Raw genomic sequence first — 21,402 nt, 5'->3', positions numbered from 1 at the left:
GGACAACTTTATCCGGGTCACTTTATTTATTATATTTATTTATTTACTTACACATTTCTAGATGGCTTATCAATGTCACTAAGCCATTTACTATAGCACATTCATAAAAACAAACAACATGTGGCCAAAGTATATTGAGCAGAAGATAAGTTCTGCTAAATATTTGGCAAAAGTTATCTGTTCTCCAGCTTTGCCGAATATTGATCCACAACTCTCCATGGAGCAATGAGAGAGATTTAGTGCACATGATAGGCCAGGAAATGCTGTGAAAAGCTCACCGAGCATTCAGATTGCATGCTGTGTGCACATTTATACGTCTGCGTATGCTGGCAGATAGGCACACACAGGAATTTACACTTGGTACAGCAGAGATTGATCAAGTTCTGCAAAGCTCACGCTGGGCATTCCCACACAAAGCCTTTCCTTCTCGGACAGCGGTTTGCAACTGGATTTTAAACAATCCACCAAAACTAACCGAGTATAAGCAAACTGTGCCCTCGCTGACCATCATCCGAAAGATGGGGCCCAGCGCAATGTATTAATGACACCACCACAGAAGCATAAAATCTCACGGCAGATCAGGACTGTAAGTTCCATCTCGTCAGCCCCACAAACACCCACCCCCCAGCTGATCTCTGGCTTTCCCCCTCGTTTCTTCATGACTGGGAATCCTCTGCGCTTTTCCCAGGCTTTCCTGAATTCTGTCACTGCTTCTGTCTCCAGCACCTCCCCTGGGAGACCGTTCCATGCATTCGCCACCCTTTCAGAGAAGAAAAGGTTTCCTGCTGCCGTTCCTGCTCCATCCTGCAATCTCCTGCTTCCTGTGCGGTACTGATACCCTTGAGGCTTTTGAAGGTCTCCATCACTATCCCCCCTGGTCTGGCCTCTCCCCTACTGATATGCACACCTATGCGTCAACGTTAAATTTCATCGGACTCCGGGACATACCCTGCACCACTCCGGCATCCCCTCCTCTCTAGACCAACTCCATGACTTATCTACAACAATTACCTCAATAGGTTTCCGCCACCACATTCACTTTATTCAATGATGTCTGTTTACAGTGAGAGGGACCCAGGGGGCTGCGGTACTGGGGAGAGCTCAGCTTGGTGAAGCGAGTGCGAGACCAGACCCGTGAGGTTGCAGTACTGAGGAGAGCTCAGCTTGGAAATCTCACGCCAAAGAAACTCTGGCAGTTTACAGGACGCAGTGCCAAGTGTAGACTAGTCAGTCTGCAAGCTACACACCCCTGTAATTATAGCATACAGCTCTATTGCTGCATTCACAGCACAGTTTATAAATGCTCATTTCGTTCTGCATTCACAGACTGGGATTTGTAAAGAAAGCAGAAAATGGGCAGTCCCCATCAATCCATTTGCTACTAATTAGGTCTGATCAAAGGTAAACATACAATTTCAAGCCATAAAAACAAATTGTTGTACAAATATGAAAAAATTAACATCCTAACCTCAAGCAGCAGGACCTTTCCCCGAAGCCCCAAGTTACAGAATGAAAAAAAAAAAAAAAAAAGCAAGGCCGGTAAAAGCAGGCCTGGCCTTCCTTCTGCTTGACAGCCTTGTGGAAAGAAATCCTGCTCATGGTCATCCAAAACCACATCACTGACCAAACGCACTGATGTTTGTGGGTCACACATCGACAAAATGTACACAGGACCTGAAAAACACGGCTTCCCAGGGTGGGAGAGTGAAAAGAAACCGTGTGGTAAAATAAATAAAATGAGTCAGTTCATCTACTCAGCCTCTGCATCTTCCAGTGTGCAAGAGGTTCCTTCACTGGAATCCTGACCCAACCACCAACGCTCAGTCTGACCCTCGGGGAGTCACTTTATCTCCCAGTGCCTCAGTCACTGACTCTCTGTGTGACCCTGGGGGAGTCACTTTATCTCCCAGTGCCTCAGTCACTGACTCTCTGTGTGACCCTGGGGGAGTCACTTTATCTCCCAGTGCCTCAGTCACTGACTCTCTGTGTGACCCTGGGGGAGTCACTTTATCTCCCAGTGCCTCAGTCACTGACTCTCTGTGTGACCCTGGGGGAGTCACTTTATCTCCCAGTGCCTCAGTCACTGACTCTCTGTGTGACCCTGGGGGGAGTCACTTTATCCCCCTGTGCCTCAGTCACTGACTCTCTGTGTGACCCTGGGGGAGTCACTTTATCCCCCTGTGCCTCAGTCACTGACTCTCTGTGTGACCCTGGGGGAGTCACTTTATCCCCCTGTGCCTCAGTCACTAACTCTCTGTGTGACCCTGGGGGAGTCACTTTACCTCCCTGTGCCTCAGTCACTGACTCTCTGTGTGACCCTGGGGGAGTCACTTTATCTCCCAGTGCCTCAGTCACTGACTCTCTGTGTGACCCTGGGGGAGTCACTTTATCCCCCTGTTCCTCAGTCACTGACTCTCTGTGTGACCCTGGGGGAGTCACTTTATCCCCCTGTGCCTCAGTCACTGACTCTCTGAGTGACCCTGGGGGAGTCACTTTATCCCCCTGTGCCTCAGTCACTGACTCTCTGTGTGACCCTGGGGGAGTCACTTTACCTCCCTGTGCCTCAGTCACTGACTCTCTGTGTGACCCTGGGGGAGTCACTTTATCCCCCTGTTCCTCAGTCACTGTCTCTCTGTGTGACCCTGGGGAAGTCACTTTATCCCCCTGTGCCTCAGTCACTGACTCTCTGTGTGACCCTGGGGGAGTCACTTTATCCCCCTGTGCCTCAGTCACTGACTCTCTGTGTGACCCTGGGGGAGTCACTTTATCCCCCTGTGCCTCAGTCACTGACTCTGTGTGTGACCCTGGGGGAGTCACTTTATCCCCCTGTGCCTCAGTCACTGACTCTCTGAGAGACCCTGGGGTAATCATCATTTCCCTGAGCTTCAGTCTCTGATATTTAGGGGGCTGTAGAGGGAGGTGTAAGGAAGTTGTTGTTTATGATTCACAACTTCTGCTGAGCAGAGGAAGCCTAACAGGCAATGAGGGTTGTTGTGATCTCGGCATTTGTTCTGCTCTGGAAGATGGCATGTCCTCCTACAAATGCCAACATGTTGAGACGTTGTGACATAAGGGCAGGGCAAAGCTGGGTGGCTCCCCTGGGTGCCACAGCGGGGGAGCACCACCTCACCCTTTGGGGTCAGTTTGTGAATCTGTGAGCACACGAGCTTGAATGGGAAGGGGAATCCTGAAAGCAATCCTTGCCCGGGACGCCATTTTCTCCAGTGTCTGCTCTGCATAGGGGGTTATAATGAATTCTTGTGTTTGGGAGAGAGGTGTGACAACGAAACAAGATCAGCTGCCCCTTCTGCTTTTCACCATTCTTGAATATGTTTAATTGCTTCTTGTGGTGTCCCCTTGCCTTCCTGGGAGAGAGGGCGAGAGACAGAGCCAGGGCAGTTTCTCAGGTTCTCCTCTGTCCTGAGCTGGTGCACAGGGAGGAGGCGAGATGTCTTGTGTGCAGACTGGAAAGGGAGGGCAGCTCAGTATCCCTTGTATGGAGAACCTTACATTGTTCCTTCTCACAGCCCGGACTGGGAGAGGAAGCTCCCTCTATTCTCATGCGATGGATTCATCCATTAACGTTCCAGTTTCTGGAACAGTGGAACTGCTCTCTTCCCAACCCATGCACTGAAATGACCCATTACTTTCTCGTTTCTGGCACGTCAAAAACCCTCTCCTCCCCCCTCCTGCTGTGGAAGGACATCTTTTTCTCTTTTTACTAAGCACACTCTGGAGCAGTGCATCAGATCATTCCTCTTTCTCTCTCTCTGTCTTCATGCACATAAACCAATGACTGGCCAAATTAACTTCAGTGCTCGCATAATCTACGGTTTCACTGCTGCCCCTTACCTCTCCTTCCTTCTTCTGCCTCCCCCTCCCCCACCTCCTCTTACTCCCCCCTCCGCCCTGAAGGAGCCTTACTAGTACAGGGCATCTCCAACGGGTCAGAGTCGGCTCGATAGTAGCCGCTCCGGCACACGCAGTTCGTGGCTCCTTCTGATGTCGTCCGGCTGTTAATGGGGCAATGAATGCAGCTGTCATCCCCTTGATTGGCCTTGAAGGTACCAGTCGGACACCCTGGAAAGCAGTAAGAAAGAAAATAAGTTAGTATGTCCAGCAAAAAAAGATGCCTCTTACAGCATAAGACGCATATGCCACAAAGGTTTCTCAGAGAGAACCCCACACCAGCCCAGCAGATTCTGCTCATTATAACTCTTTGGGTTTTCACTGCCACAGGAACCACATCAACTGAGCAGCCACTAAACCTCTACTTCCATCTAACTGTTTATTTATTTATTTATAACTTTTATATACCGACATTCAATTGAATATCACATCAGTTCACAAACAACTGGGGAGCAAAAAACTAGAAGGGTGAAAGGAAGGATAAAGTTACAATTAACAGGGAATCGTAAGGAACGGGGTGAGAATGAGGAACGGTCGAAGAGACCAAGTGAGCGTAATAGCAAGGAAGGAGACAGCAAAATTAAACAACTTTGTTGAGATAGCAACTATATAACATATTATATTTACATAACTGTATGACAGTCAATAAGCACTAGTTAATGCAGCAAATTGTAGTTCCAATGTATAATAGTTGAGGTTTACCGGAATTGGCTATAGGGAAGTTAGGTAGCAATAGGGGTTACATTGTTAGAGTTATGTATAATAAAGAGGAAAGTTACCCAAACCTGCATTGCTGGTATGCAAAATAATGCAAAATAAGCTCCGCCCCTCCTGTATTCTCCAACTCTGCCCCCTATCTCTCAGTATGGAAATTTAGCTCCGCCCCTCTCTGTCCCTGTACTCTTCAGCTCCACCCCTCTCTTTCTCCATGTATAGTCCAATCCACTTTTTACTATCGTATATGAAAACTGAGCTCCACCCCTCTCTTTCTCCATGTATAGTCCAATCCACTTTTTACTATCGAATATGGAAACTGAGCTCCACCCCTCTCTTTCTCCATGTATAGTCCAATCCACTTTTTACTATCGTATAGGGAAACTGAGCTCCGCCCCTCTTTCCAACTCTGCTCCTCCCTCTCTCTGAATTATCCAATCCTCTCTCTCTCTACCTGCCTGCTCTACTACCACACATCTCAATTACGCACTTCCTACACATCACAGTATTTCCCCATCCTTGGACAGGCTTTTACTATTGGTTCCGAGAAGAAACCCGCAGAGGAGAAATCAAGAAGGGAAAAACACGTTCTGCTGCCAACACTAATGGCAGTGCTAAGCGACACCTCTCCTGATGGCTCACATTTCCAACTAAAGTGTCCGTAGCCTTGGTGGCAGTGCCACATACTTCCATGTGGAAGGAACCTGGGTTCGAATTCTGGCCCAGGTCTTCCACTCCCCAGGTCAGCCGAGGCTGAGGATGGTGAAGCCTAGGGCCCATGACTGCAGAATACCAGAGGGAGCCCTGCATGGCTCCAAGCCGAGGACTGTCGCGCAAAGACTGGACTCAAAGTAAATTTAGGCAGAGAATATAAAATGAGGGGTGGGAAATCCTCAGATACTTGCGAATGAAACCTCATGGCACCGGGATCCCAGCCCTAGCTCTGCATGAGCTGGAGGCCCAGAGAAGCAGGAGGAAACTGCCAGGTCAAAAGAGAAGGGTCTGTGGCCTCAGTGGTTTGGCCTTTGGCCTCGGACCACAGAACGCACCTGCAAAGTGTGAACACGACCCAGCGTCCCACTTCCAACAGGTCTTATTTTTCTTTAAAGCCAAGGTGAGGGATGCCGGCTCCGGGAGCAGGAATTCTCCAGCCAAGTCCAATTCAGCAGCTGCAGGCTGGACCTCCACGCCTTCCGTACAAGAAAATGCACGGAGAAGAACAGGGTGCTAAAGTGATAGATTAACCCCCACAGAGAGGAGGGTGTGCGGATGGCATACAGGCCCAAAACGTAACCAGGAAGGTCATCGCAGGGTACGGGACTGGAGGAAAATGCAGAGTTCTATTTTCATTTAATTTATATTCCACTTTTTCGGGTTTTGCGAAGCGGATTGTACGGATGAAATGCGAACGCGGGCTTCCTATAAGAATGTCGCTTAACTATGGAACGGAAGGAGAAAACAGTGCAAACACCACAAAAAGACTTTGCACTGGAGTACTGCTACAGAAAATGCAATAAACACAAGCTTAATAAACCCAGGAAAATCGCTGTACAGGAACCCCCCGAAGGCATAAAAGATTTCCAAGCTGTGATCTAAGTACAGGTATTGCTTTGTAGCGCTGTCTACTTTGACACACATTATCGTTTTATTGTCTGAATACAAAATTTAATAAAAGTAATTGAGAAAAAAAACAAACCAGGGAATCAGAAACACTCTGAAGAGATAAGAGGTCTCTCAGAAACCCCATGTGCACAGCTGGGGAGAAGGTGCCATCCACATTCAGAAGATTTGGCTGCTTCTCAAGGCGCCACTGCCAACTTCTGCATCCAAACGTCTTCCAGAAAGAAGAGGCCATGACCGTATCTGCGGGATTTTTGCTCACTGGCTCCCAAGCACCCGTGCAGGAAGGAGCCCTTCTCCCGGGTTTCACAGGGAGCCCCTGACCAGCTCTGGGCCGTTTGCTGAAAGCCGGCAACTGAATTCCAACAACAATCTGAGGCCTACAAGGTCAGGGATGGGCAATTCAACTGCAGGAAGAGCCGACCCAGAGGGAGAAAAGCCAGAAGGAACGCATGAATGGCTGGCATAAGCAGTACTATGGAGAGGCATTGCTGTCTGCTATCAGCGGATGGGCTCAGAACCAGACGAATGAGTCCTGCAAAAGGCAAACTGGAAGGGATCTCAAGAAGGTGTCTTTCTAGGTCATCTCCCTGCCCCCGGCAAGATTCCCTGTCCCTAAGCCAGCCCAGACCTGCTCCTTAAAGCTTCCAATAGGTCCAGGGCTAGTTTAAGCATTAGACAGACTAAGCGACGGCCCAGGGTGTCAGCTTCTGAGGGGCGGCAAAGAACAGCATCAGTGACGGCAAAACAATAGGTCCTGACAGCCACACAAACGCAAAGTGCCCTCTCGCTGTCTTTGAATCTTTCCTGTGCACAAATGCAGAGCCACACCAAGTACAGCTACTCACCATGGCTTTGTTTATTTTGGTGTGTTAGGTTTTAAGTTTTTCTTTTAAGCGTTTGACACGCTGGGACCAATACTCGGCCACTATCCGGCTGCACGAGTTGGCCAGATAAACGCAGCCAGCTAATTTGACTGAGATAACTCAGCAGTGCAGTCACACCGCTGAATATTCTCTGCGATCTTATACTTAAGCCAAACAGCAGTCCTACACTTCTCCGGCTAAGTACCTGATTCACTAAGGGGCGGATTTTAAAAGGGTTACGCGCATGTTATAAAATCCGGGGTTGGCGCGCAGGCAAGGGGGTGAACACTTGTGCACCTTGCGCGCGCCGAGCCTTAGGGGAGCCCCGATGGCTTTCCCCGTTCCCTCCGAGGCCGCTCCGAAATCGGAGCGGCCTCGGAGGGAACTTTCCTTCCAACCCCCCCCCCTCCCTTCCCCTATCTAACCCGCCCCCCAGCCCTACCTAAATCCTCCCCCCTACCTTTATTTTTTTTTTTTATTTACGCCTGCCGGACGAGTGCCGACGCGCGATCCCCGGGCCCAGCTGCAGTGGAGAGGCCTCTGGCCCCGCCCACTCCCCGCCCATTTTTTCAAGCCCCGGGACTTACATGCATCTTGGGGCTTGTGCGCATTGCCAGGCCTATGCAAAATAGGCCTGGCGATGCGCAGGAGCGGGTTTTCGTTACGCACGTAATATACAAGGAACAGGAGGGGAGGGTGTGTTAGGCTGCAATGGATGGCAAAACACAGGTCAGTTTTTGGCTGCAGATTTCTACTTCTAATTTGCGGTCGCTTATTCTGTGTTTGGTGAGGGTCTTGTGTTCTGCTTGCGTGACCGAGGTGAGGGATTCTGCTAGCGTGTAGTTTCTGTGCAGGGATCTAGGGCGGTCTGCTTCTTCTGTTTTCCCAAGACGAGGTGTGCCACACACGCCAGGAGTGCAGGGTTTTATGTTATTTCGCAGAATGACTGACTGTTAATGAGATGAAATGGTCCCCGCCTTCAATTAAACTGCTCCTCTCCTATTAACCTTCCTTTAAGGATTTAAAGGGTTTTCCCTTCATTCTCCCCAGATGCCTTGTTTTGTCTGTCATCTGTCTGACCTGACTAGATTGTAAGCTCCTTGGAGCAGGGATTGTCGGTTACGTGTACGGCACTACATACATCCTGTAGCACTATTTAAATGCTTAACGGTAGTAACAGTGTTGGTGTTCTAGGGCCCAGTGTAATATTTACATGGTTGCTTTTTCATAGGTTGAATTGTTGCTGTTTGATTTCAGGTCGTTAGTGCTGTTTTGGTGTGGAAGGTTTGCTCTATAGGTTCTGAGTGACATTTTAGCAGGGTCTTGTTTTACTTCACCAAATGCCTGGGAACAGAAGGTGTTTATTTCACTGTTAACAGAGGTGAAAATAAGAGTTTGAATTTTCTTTGTATGCTGAGAAGTCAGCGGAAACATCCAAGTTCATCCCAGCCAGCCATATCAGAGATTTCTTTCAGCCAATGCAGTATAGATTTCTTTTAATTTATAAATCTATGTTTTATGTGGGTTTTTTTTGCAGTCTATCCCCCAAAATCACAGATAAAACAATCAGAGAATGTGATCATTTCTGAAATTTATTTGTATTTGGGGGGACATACAATTGGGCGTTGCGACGTAAGTAGTATTTTGCAAAAGCCTGAAGTCTGCTCATACCAGCGTCGTGTGGAAATGTTACCATAATTTTTTTTAAAAAGATCGTTTGGGAGCATTTTGGGGCAGGACTCTGACATTCGCGGACAAGTTAGTATTTTTATTTATTTATTTATTTTTGTAAGCGGCCTGCTCTCTGATAGGACCAAGCTTACACGCACGCTGCTACGCCTGCTGATTGAGTCTTGGAACTGAAATCACACGTGACTTTTGTCTGCAGCTTTTTTTGGGGGGGGGAGGTCTGGGTAAACTGGTGGTGGGGGGGGTGGGGTTTCAGGGTGAAGTGAAGGAGGGTCTCAATGAACCTGTTTTGGCGAACTGAGGAATAAAAAGTATGCGCAGAAGAATTTTCAGAAGCGGGAGTTTGCAATGCTTTATAAAACAGCTGCCTTGGTGCATAACCAACGCGCACGTTACAACTACTTCACATATACTTTTATGAAATGGGTATAGAAAGCATGCATCTCCCTGCATTCAAAAATGTGCACATACTGAAACACATAGGCGTACTTTTGGGGGCAGAGATATGCAATACTCAAACTGTGCATAAAATACAGCTGGAAATGTATATATATATATATAAGTTTAATCATTAAAAGTTTGATGCCCAATTATGTGTTTTTACAAGATTATTCTGGGAGGGGTAGTGGGGGGAGTCATCATAGTTGTTGGAGGGGAAAGAGGTGGAAGGCTGAAGGATCATTATGGTGCCTAATATATATTTATTTTTTTTTTTTTTATTTATTAACTTTTATTTACCGACATTCGTGAAACACATCATGCCGGTTTACAAATAACTCAAAGGAGGAAAATTACAATAAAACAGTAGAACAGTAAAACAAATAAAACAGTAGAACAATAGAGCAAAAAACAGGGGCGGAGAGAGGGGAAGGAGGATACGGAAGGGTGGGAGAGGGAGGGGATAGGGGATGGGCAGGCTGGACTGATAGAAGCAGTGAAGAACACAATAGAGGCAACTATATACAGTTGACAATATGTACAGTTACAATCAAATTGTAGAGCTAAGGAGGTATTGAGAGACTGGCAGTATTATCTGAAAGATGGTATTCACTTAAATATATTCACTTAAATAATACCCTTGCAATGGCCCTGCCTAGGTCACTTGTTCCAATGCTTGGCTTCACAATTGGTAAAGCTTTTCTCATTGACCAGGCGAAATCTCCCCTGCAACAAAGTTAAACCCATGACTGCTTGCCCCATCTCCAGTGGCAAATCAGAACGAGCGTCTGCCATTCCCGTTTGACACTCCTTTATCTATTGAGAGACTACTACCGTATGGAGTCCCGGCAGTACACAGGGACAAGCCTCGGGGTGGGATGGGCCCAGAGCAGGCTGAGGCATTACTTGGCAGGAGGAGAACGGGGGAACGTCATGAACGCACCTCTGCATCCATTCCTCCTCTGTTCTCACCACACTGTTACATCGGCTGAGCTCAGAGATTTAAACGGGGACGAATGCCAGCAGGATATCCTGGCTGCACGAACCCTGCTCTTTTCCTGCTGCTCAAAACGTTAATAAGGAAGAGAGTCTGATGACAGAACAGGGCTTCCCAAATTTTCAGCCCATGCCATCCAATTTTAGCACTTCAAAATTCACATGACCCCCAGAGGGCGTGGGTGAGGTCCGATAACAATCGCTCCCCGCTCTCCTCTTCCCAGCACGCCAGCTGGTCCCATCTCTCAACCTCTAGCCTCTCCAGTCGATCCCCTCTATCAACTTTCACGCATCTCCTACCCCTCCAGGGGAACCTCCCCTCTTAGGCGCCGGCACAATGATTGTGCGCAGAAAACGCACGCCCAACCACCTCTCCTGGGCACGCGATTAAATGAGGGGGAGTGTCGCACTAAAAAGGAGGCGTTAGGGAAAAACGTGCGTCCCTAGCGCCTCCTCGGCATCGGGTGCACAGGAGAGGTGGCTGTCGAGCGGGTTGAGAAAACGGACGCTCAACCCACAAGCATCCGTTTTCTCCCGCTACCGCCGTAGACACACACAAGATGCACGGCCTGGACTGCGTATCTCGTGTGTGTCTATCGCGCGTCCAAGAACTGTTTTTTTTTTCTTTCAATAAATTCTGCTTTATTTGGTTTCTCCTACCTACTATTGCTATGATACTATTAGGAGGAATCACAGAAAGCAGGATTTTTTTTTTCCAACGCGCTCTTGAGCGTGGCATGCCTTCAGCCCAGCCCCGGGCTGGTGTAAAATTTGCCGCGTTACAAGGACGCGTTATGTGCGCGGAAAATTTACTGGATCGTGGGGATTAGCCAATAGCCTCAGCTACATGAATTTACATGTGATGAGCGCCCTTAGCTAGGCGGCGATTTCGATGCGCGTATCCCCGTATTGGATCGGGGGTTATGGACGCGCGTCCGATCGCGTGTTAAGCCGTTGCGCAGCAGCTGGCGCACAGGCCCCTTAATCTCCTCCCCTCCAGTCGACCCCCCCCCCCCCCTCTCCTCAACCTCCTGCCGATCTCCTCTTATCTCACCCAGCTCATCCCCCTCTCTCTCACTCCCATCCAGCCCTTTTCGAATTTCCCCAGCTAATCCTCTCACCCTTCTTATGACCTACAACTGTCAATCCCTCCCGTTCTTCGTATCATCCCCCGGTCATCCCTTCTGTCATTCCACCTCTCTCACCCTCCATAGAAAATCCCTCACCATTAACCTCCTCCTGCATCTCAGCCCTTCCTTCAAATGGCCCCTCTTCCAAACATCCCCCTGGCCCCAGGGTCAATGGCAACGTTTTTCCTTGGGCTCTTAATTAAAAGGTGGATGGTAACTCGCCAGAAGAGAGGGCAGGCTGATGACAGGGGCGACATTGCGATCTTGGGTAGATTCAGAGCTGGGCGAGGAGCAGTGGCGATCTCCACACTGCATCCAGCCCCTCCCGCTCATGGCTAGTCCTGAGCCCAACTGCGCTTGGCAGGCGATGGCATCCTCGTGCAGGGCTTCCCGCCACCACAGAGGCTGGAGGCAGGGCCGCGCCGACCTCCGGTGCAGGTGCTGCTGGGGCCCGAATGGCACTGCCGTTTCAGGCATAGGTGGGCCCCCCCCCCAGCTGAAAGTACTGCAAGCCCCCTTTCAGAGTCCCGATCCACGGTTTGGGCAGCTCTGCGGTGGCGATAGGTATTGTGCAAGCAAATCCTCCCATCGTACCTGCAAGCTGTACTGGACGTGCTTAAATCTGACCTGCAGAAGCCCCTGGGGTCAATGCTCCTCACTCCTGTGCCCTGCAGCCCCCCCCCCCCCCCCCCCCCTTCATAAAGCCCAAGATACGGCTAGCAAAATGCACCCTAGTTCTGAGAAAAATGTGCATCCCAGTCATGGAGGTGGTGGCCACAATAACCAGAACAATCTAGGAAATCGGAGCTAAGAAAAAAGATTATTATGCCCCACAAGTCTGGAGAGCTTTCTGGGGCAAACCTGGCTGTAACATCCTGCTGTTAAATGCATTAACTACGTGATGTAAAGGTTCGTTTGTGCTGTTAAACACTGTAAATCTTCTATATGTTTAAATATTTTGTTGTTTACAAAAAAAATAGAATTACCCTGCTCTTTCCCCCAGCCCAGCTCTGCCCCAGCCCTATGACCAGCAGTAGCCGGTCACCCATACCTCCCTTCACATGGCGCATGCAGGCTGCAGACTCACCCTGGGGCCCTGAGAAGAGGGCACGTGCCCTGCTGAAACCCTGGGAGCAGGGCGCCAGGGCACCGCGAAAGTCCCGCGGGGAGAGCTGCTCTCACTCAGCCCCCTCATCCACCAGGGAAGCAGGGAGAGGTCAGAGGGGTCCTGTGCTCTGGACTTTGGCATTCACTGCTGCCATACCCTCCCCTCCCCTCCTCTGCTTCTCCACACTCTCTCTCTCTCTCTCTCTTCCAACTGGCTCCCCCTCCTCTCTCTCTCCCCAGGCTCCATGCCATCTGTATCCTGCTCCCCCTTCCCTCCACTCCTCAGCCCTGCTTCCAATCACTCCCAGAAAACATCTCCCCAGTACTAAAGGCTTAAAGCCAACAGTCCTCAATACTCATTAATACTTCTCAGAAAGCAGACAATCCCCCCCCCCACCCCCCTTCACCAGACACTCAGCCCTGTTTGATGGGGTAAGACAAGCTCCTAACTTTTATGCCTGACGAAAACCAGCCAGCCCAGAAGCTGTCAATTAGCTGTGGCAGGGCTGACTTTTAGAAAGCCAGGACAGACAGCAGCCCAAGCTTAGGTTATCAGCCAGGGTCCCCTCCGGCCCCCTGCTGCAACTGCTCCTGTGGTCTGCTGTGTGCACACAGTCACTGATCGCCACGGCGCCTTCTCCTCTTCAGAGTAAGGGAAAAGACGATTTCTCCCTTTACCCAGAGCCGGTTTTTGAGAATTAACCTGCGTAAATCGCTGTCTGCCGGGTCACGGCATCAGTGTGTTGCCTTGGCAGATGGATGATGGTGGGGAGAGGGGGAGTCCATATCCCACTGATATGGACTCCCGGGGTTGGGGGTTAAGCATAGGGTTCAGGGTCACCAACTTGCGCCCCGTTTTCAGGATGAGGTGATCCGGTCCTGGTTTTACCTCTCCGCAGCATACATGGCTTTGCCCTTCCAGAACTGGGAGAGGTTTGGCCGGTCCCCCGTCCCCATCCCCGGCGTGTGGGGCCGTGCATGTGCACAGAAACCCAAGAGCACCGCAAGATTCCTGTAAAAAACCTGCATCCCGAATCCCACCTGCTCCTCCTCAAATCAGATTTCCTTTTACGGGTCCCAAAATGCTTCAAGAAAGAGAGGGGTGTCCAGTTGCCCAATATCTCCCATCCAGAACCCGAGTTAGCTCTGCTTCTGAGGGTCCAGGCCATTTTACGGGACCCTCTGTGTCATGGCCTAGTCCCTCCGCTTTTCTTTTCCTTCAGGCTTGCCACACAGAAGCCGCAGTCTCTCTCTCATGAAGAACCCCGATGCTTTCCGTAAGAGAAGTCACCATCAGAATGGCAATGCCAGCTGATTTCATCAGGCCTACGAGCGTGCAACGAATACACGCACCCTATGCACAGGCAGACATAGCTCATGCGTGTGCAAAAAACACTTGTCTGCCTTATAGTGCCTTAACGTGGGATTTGCACGGAGGCGGGCTCAATCGTGCAGAGAGTTTTACTCACGTGTGCGTGCACATTTCCTCCTGCACACTAAACTGCTTATTAAATCAGAAATAAAGCTGTATGCACAAAAACGTGCACACAGCCGAGGGCGCCTTGTCACAGCGACCTATCAGCTGCGGATCCAGCCACCGGCGAAGCTGTAAGTGTAGCTGCAGAGCCATGTCTCCCTGGGTGCAGAGTACCTCCGTGCTCTTAATCCTGTGATTAAGATACGCTTGGGTGCATTAAGAGACATTCTTATGGGATTAAGAGGCATTCAGAAGTAGGAGTTTTGGGATGAGCGCTGCGGTTTTGTTGGAATTGGTGAAATGTTTACATGCAGGGACGCAATAAGCAAAAGCTCCCATGGTTTGCATCGGGTGTTGCTCCACTTCGCAGTAATTGGAGTTTACTGCGTAAGATCTGGGGTTAGCCTCTCATTTAATATCGCACTGCAGTTTACATTACACATGAAGTAACTGCGCTCCTAACTCCTGGGCCCAGCCGGGGCGGGGGCATGCTGCGCAGGGAGTGTTCACAGCTCCCCTCGGGTGCGCAGGGAGTGTTCACAGCCCCATCACGCAAGGGGAACACTTACTGCTGGGATTAAAGATGGAAACGCAAGACAGTGACGGGGGAAGTGCCGCATGCTCCCCTCCCATGACTGCAGCTCTAGGGTGGGAGGCATCGGCAGGGACGAGGGACAGGCGCTCTGTGGCCCCTTCTGTGACTGTAGAACTAGGGTGAAAGCACAGAGGGAAACAGCACTAGGCCAGGCAAAGTTTTGGATTCCTCCTCATTCCTGGTCTGTTCATGAAAGGCAGAAGTGTTAAGTTATTTGCCGGGCCACTGGCATGGCTCGTTTAGTCCGAGATAAGCAATTAATCCCATTTATCAGAGCCCTGTCACCACTATAACAGGGAGAAAGTTTATATAGAGAAATACTGTGTAAGCCTCTTATAGGGAGGTAACTAAATAATTAGTAAATCGCACGGCCGCGTGACCTCCCCCCTCTAGTGCTGTAACCGTCCAAGCTCTTTTCTAATGACTTCCCCGATACAGCGATACTTTGAGTAACCGGCTTTTAGTAACAGTCTCTGAGACATGTCGGTGGCCATGGCACCAGGGGAAACAGGACCAGCTCCCGGCCCAGTCCTACAGCAGGCACGGGACAGCTTCTCCGGGCCGCCTTCGCTGAGCCTCTCCGTGTCTCTCTCTCTCTCTCTCCATGTGCATGCATGCCAGATAACATGCCTAGAGATAGAAAGACGTATCACAGGCAATAGGCATGTTCACTTGGCTCTCGAATATGCTGTAAAATAGCACCCTGATACCTCCTTGGGGCCTGACAGGACTTGGCTTGTGGGCACGGGGATTTGCACTCCTCATTTGTGCTATGCATGCAATAGGTATCCCCCTATTTGAGCAACATGAATTTAATCTAGTGAATAGCCATAAATAAATAAGTAGAGACCATCAGAATTGAGCAGATAGCAAACATAACTTCCAATGCTGTTATTTCTGGTGCATGGCAATTTTAATCCTTGGTCGTGGTATGTGCATTGTTCTTATATGCTATTCACTGGATGATATCCACATTGCTTGAAATTGTTGGGCGATCAATTGTCTTAGTTTGCTAATTGTATTTCACTCAATATTTGCCTCCTGCATAGCACTATTTATTAGAGAGATACCCATGCCAGAAATTATATTCAAAGGTGATGATTCAGAGGAAATGAAACCAATCTCAGTGAACCTCAAAGATGTACTAGGACAAATTGACAAACTAAAAATAGTAGCATATCACCTGGACCAGATGGTATACATCCCAGAGTGCTGAAAGAACTGAGAAATTAAATTGTGGATCTGCTATTGGAAATTTGTAGACTATCGTTAACATTGTCTATGGTACCTAAAGACTGGAGCATTGCCAATGTATCACAAATTTTTAAAAAGGGATCAAGAGGTGATCCAGGAAACTACAGACCAGTAAATCTGATATCCATGCCAGGCAAAATGGTAGAAACTATCATAAAGAACAAAACTGCTGAACATATAGATAGGCACAGTTTAAGGGGACAAAGCCAACAAGGATTTAGCTAAGGGAAGTCTTGCCTCACCAATTTGCTATATATTTTTTTGAGAGTGTAAATAAATGTGGATAAATGTGAGCAAATTGATACAGTGTATCTGGATTTCCAGAAAGCGTTTCACAAAGATCCTCATGAGAGACTCCTAAGGAAATTAAAATTCATGGGATAGGGGGCAGTGTGCTATTGTGGATTGCCAGCTGGTTAAAAGACAGAAAACAGAGTACGGCTAAATGGTAGATTTTCCTAATGGAGAAAAGTGAATAGTGGAATGACCTGGAAATGGGAACAAGTGAAGTGATCAATTTTGCTGATGAGACAAAATTATTCAAAGTTTTTAAATCACAAGAGCATTTTGAGAAATTGTAAGAGGACTTGCACAACTGGGAGACTGGGCATGCAAATGGAAAATGAAATTTAATGTGGACAAGTGCACTTAGGGAAGAGTAACCCAAATTATAGCTACAAAATGCAAGGTTCTACATTAGGGATTACCATTCAAGAAAAAGATCTTCGTTGATAATGCATTGAAAACTTCTGCTCAGTGTGCTGCAGCAGCCAAGAAAGCAAATAAAATGCTAAGGATTATTAGGAAAGGAATGGAGAATAAAACAGAGAATATCACAATGCCTCTGTATCTCTCCATGGCAGAACCTCATCTTGAGTATTGTGTGCAATTCTGGTCACCACATCTCAAAAAAGACATTGCAGAATTAGAAAAGGTACAGAGAAGGGCGACCAAAATGATAAAGGGGATGGAACAATTCCCCTATAGGAAAGACTAAAGAGGTTAGGACTCTTCAGCTTGGAGAAGAGACAGCTGAGGGGAGGCATGATAGAGGTTTATAAAATGAGTGGAATGGAACGAATAAACATTAATCAGTTGCTTACTCTTTCAAAAAAATGCAAAGACCAGGGGACATGCAATGAAGTTCTAGGTAATGCTTTTAAAACTAATAAAAGCTTTTACTCTACACATAATTAAGCTCTGGAATTTGTTGCCAGAGGATGTGGTGAAAGCTGTTAGTGTAGCTGCATTTAAAAATGGTTTGGACAAGTTCTTGGAGGAAAAGCCTATTAACCATTATTAAGGTGGACTCGCAGATATTCACTGCTTATTCTTGGGATAAGCAATGTGGAATCTGTCTACCCCTTGGGATCCTGCCAGGTACTTGTGACCAGGATTGGCCACTGTTGGAAACAGGATACTGGGCTTGATGGGCCTTTGGTCTGACCCAGTATGGCAAGTTTTATGTTCACTTAAATGTTTTTTGCCATTCCTAGGGACACTCAGCTGACTTAGCTGTGGTACGCACACAACTGACTGATGCCAGTCTGAGTAGGTGAAGATCCCTTTGGGCAGGCACGGGAGAGCCACGGGTGCTAACTCCCAATTCTGGTCAGAGTGGAGAGGGCGAGGATGTTAAGAGCACAGATTTCCGGGCAGCTCTGGCATGACCTGCATCCTAAGACTGCAGTGCTGGCCTTTGAAAAGCAAGGGGATTTGCAGAATGGTTCCTGGTTGAGAGCCAGACACAAGGGCTAGAAAGAGCTGGATAAGGTGGTTTCAGGAGAGGGGTCCGTGAAGGGGGGAGGAAAAACAGCGAAGAATGGAAACTCTGGCTGGAGAGGAAGAGCTCAGCCCTCCCGACACCTGCAGGAAAGGAACACCTCTGCCCGCCCGCCTCCCCCCAGCACCATTAGGCTGTCAAGGAGAAGCACGTCAGGAATTCTGGCAGCCCCACCAGGCCCGGCTGTACAAACAGCACGGCCCTGGCTGGCCCCGAGGCCCCCGCCCCTCCTCTGCTTCTGGAGAAAGTTTCCAAGTGGCAGCACACCTGCCGCCCGTCTCTCATCTCCCCATTGTGAACGTTACCTCTCACGCCTTCCATTCTCTCAACAAAAGCTTACGGGGGGGGGGGGGGGGGGGGGGATTTAAAAAAACAATACAAAACCTTAAAGAGAGCCCCAAACCTTCCCCCCACCTCCCCCAATCTTAAAATCCAGCCAGGATCAAGTTTCCAGCCTGCGCTGACCCGGCCTAGGGCAGCCCTGCTCTTATGCTCTGCAGTGCATTCTGGGACTTGCAGTCCCTGCCTTTTAACTAGAACCTGGAGAACCACAAGTCCCAGGACACAGGGCAACAAGGGTTCGAGATGGAGTAGGGCCTAGCATTTTAGTGCTCTCGTGCGGGTTTTGTGTATGTCGCATGCATGCCATGTGCACGTGTTCCATGTTATATTAGTGCTGCACGGACGCACAGCGTACGTGGCGTGTGTGCTGTGTGGCTGTGACTCTCATCCGTGCTGCACGGGTGTGGATTTCTACACAAGTGCCACACGGGAGGGAGGGGGGGGGCAAATGAACAGGGTGGTGAGGTTTCTCAACTCTTTCAAACCAGTTGAAAGGAGGTTCCCTGTATGAAAGAAAGAAAAATGACCGTCCGGCCTGTTCTGACCCTGAACGTGACCACGGGAAGGTTAAGTTCTGCCCTTGCCAGCCTCCACAAAAGACCCTTAACATGACTGTAGGTTACCAGCCACCATCACCACATCTGGGACGGGTTGTGCTAGCCCCCAATTTTGCCTCCACTGCACATAACGGGGGGGGGGGGGGGGGAGGCGGAGCCTGCAGTTCCGATTTCTCCAAGCAAGGCGGCAACAGCCAATCTGGCGGAGATGCAACAGGGCAAAACCAGGAGCTGGCTCGCTCGGTCTGCCCCACTGGCGATCTGGCGACTGCGCCATCGGTACGGCGAACCTGCGGTAGTAAATGCGCGCCCTACGTATCCATCACGCACTAAGACCTGCATATGCAGTGGAGAGAGTTTTACGGAGGCGTCCCAGGTTAGCTGGAATGCAGGAAATCCACTCCGGGAAAAAAACACAGTCCTTAGCAAAGCAGGCACTCGAGAGAGAAAAAAACAACAATTTTAGAATAAGAATATCGCTGCTCCACTCCAGGAGAGAGGGGGTGCCAGCATGGCCATTTGGCTAGGGCCTACAATGTTCAAGGGGCCGACTTTTGTTGGGCAAAATAAATTTAAAAAAAAAGCTAAATATAACTATTTCTAACATGTATAAATCAAAATTTCAATTGTAATTGAAGAATTTGCTAACAAAAAAGCTGGTAAAGCCTTCTTAAATAAATACAAATTATTTTGGAAATTTAGAAACCGATTTCTCTTATTAAGCATCACATCAGAACCTTATATAGGGGCCTACTTTTCTTAGCTGGCACGGGCCTGATTCCTGCTCTCTCTGGCCCTGCGCTGTTCCATTAACAGAAGAAGTCGTATTTTTCCCAAATTACCACTGTACATCCTCATTTCTGCCCAGGGTGGCTAGGGAGCCACCAGGGTCAGGCAGGGCCAAGCTTGGTTTTCCTCCATTGTAGCTATTAAAAAAAAAAAAAATGTTGACTGGGAACGTCAGAAGAATGCAAATACCTTTTGTTTGTTTGTTTTTTTTAAGTGGGTCCTGAAGGCATAAAAGCGAATTTCAAATAAAAACATCCAAAAAAACAACAGCAGCAAAAAGCAGACAGTAAAGTAATCCTTCCATGGACATTAGATACGCAAAACTGACTTCTGCAAGTGTTTTATTGTACGTTAGGCCTCAAACGACTCACAACGCTACTTACATGCAGGGTGTTATGCGTGTGAGGCCATTTTGGAAACCAAGTCCTAACAGAAGCCTGGAAAAGGTGAGGGTTTAGGCTGGATTGGAATATGCGCGCAGAGGGGGCTTGCTGCGCAGAATTAGGAAGTCTCTTCCAGGGGTATACGGCATGGCAAGGAGGAGAGCCGGGGATGGAAGCTGGCGGTGAAGGAGAAAGGAGCAGGTAAGACTTAGCTGCCCTATGAAGGTAGGACCAGGCCATGCTGAGACAGAGCAAAAGTCAGTGTCAACTGTGCCCTGCATCCTGTCTCTGAGAGTGGCCAATCCAGGTCACGGGTACATGGCAGAGCCCAAAGACGAGGAGCCATTTCTTGTTGCCGCCTCTCAGGGATAAGCAGTGGTTTTCCCAAATCTACTCTGATAACTGATTATGGATTTTTCCTCTGGGAATTTGTCCCAGTCCCTTTTAAGCCCTGCTATCAGGCCGATACAGTACAGTGCGCTCCGGCAGAGCGCACTTTTGACCCGCGATTGGACGCTCGTTTTCGACGCGCTAGCTTTACCCCTTATTCAGTAAGGGGTAATAGCGCGTTGAAAACATGCGTCCAACCCCCCCAAACCTAATAGGGCCATCAACATGCAAATGCATGTTGATGGCCCTATTAGTTATTCCCGCGCGATACAGAAAGTAAAATGTGCAGCCAAGCCGCACATTTTACTTTAAGAAATTAACGCCTGCCCAAAGGCTGGCGTTAATTTCTGCCCGCGCCGGGGAAGTGCACAGAAAAGCGGTAAAAACTGCTTTTCTGTACACCCTCCGAGGCCCCAAAAGTTAAAAAAGTTAAAAAAAAAAATTTTGCCGGGTTCCGGATGCCGACCGCATGGCTGTCAGCGGGTTTGAGAACAGACGCCAGCAAAATTGAGCGTCGGCTGTCAAACTCGCTGACAGCCGCCGCTCCTGTCCAAAAAGAGGTGCTAGGGACACACTAGTGTCCCTAGCGCCTCTTTTTGCCGCAGGACTCTAATTTAAATAAATTAATTTACTGTATCGCGCGCACAGGAGTGTGTCATGTGCGCGCGCCAGGATTTTTACTGTATCGGCCCGTATGCTAGATGCCTTGACCGCACTTTTTCTAATTTCTTTTAAATCTGCTGCCTGTTAGTTTCATGGAGTGTCCCCTAGTCTTAGTACAATCTGATAGAGCAAATAATCGTCCCCTATTTACCTGTTCCACCCATGATTTTATAAACCTTCATCATATCCCCTCTCAGTCACCTCTTTGTCAAACTGAAGAGCACTAACCTCTTTATAAGGGAGCTGTTCCATCAACTCCATCATTTTGTTGCCCTTCTCTGTACCTTTTCTAGTTCTATTTATATCTTTTTCCTTTAAAAGGTCATGAGCAGGGATACAGGGTGGTAAAGTGACTCCCCAGGGTCACACAGAGAGTCAGTGACTGAGGCACAGGGGGCTAAAGTGACTCCCCCAGGGTCACACAGAGAGTCAGTGACTGAGGCACAGGGGGATAAAGTGACTCATCCAGGGTCACACAGAGAGTCAGTGACTGAGGTACAGGGGGATAAAGTGACTCCCCCAGGGTCACACAGAGAGTCAGTGACTGAGGCACAGGGGGATAAAGTGACTCCACCAGGGTCACACAGAGAGTCAGTGACTGAGGCACAGGGGGATAAAGTGACTCCCCCAGGGTCACACAGAGAGTCAGTGACTGAGGCACAGGGGATAAAGTGACTCCCCCAGGGTCACACAGAGAGTC

General features: G+C 48.9%; 1 protein-coding gene across 1 annotated transcript in view; it reads right to left on the bottom strand.

Annotated features, from left to right (window-relative positions):
• Positions 1-21,402, bottom strand: part of EPHB2 (EPH receptor B2) — a 319,521-nt gene that overhangs the window by 58,751 nt on the left and 239,368 nt on the right. The window contains 1 exon segment of the mRNA XM_029578869.1: positions 3,925-4,080. Coding sequence (XP_029434729.1) covers positions 3,925-4,080 — 156 coding nt within the window.

Source organism: Rhinatrema bivittatum, chromosome 15 (assembly GCF_901001135.1).
Source record: "Rhinatrema bivittatum chromosome 15, aRhiBiv1.1, whole genome shotgun sequence".
NCBI classification, from domain to species: domain Eukaryota; kingdom Metazoa; phylum Chordata; class Amphibia; order Gymnophiona; family Rhinatrematidae; genus Rhinatrema; species Rhinatrema bivittatum.
Note: the sequence above shows the minus strand (reverse complement) of the source record. Positions and strands in the feature narration are given on the sequence as shown.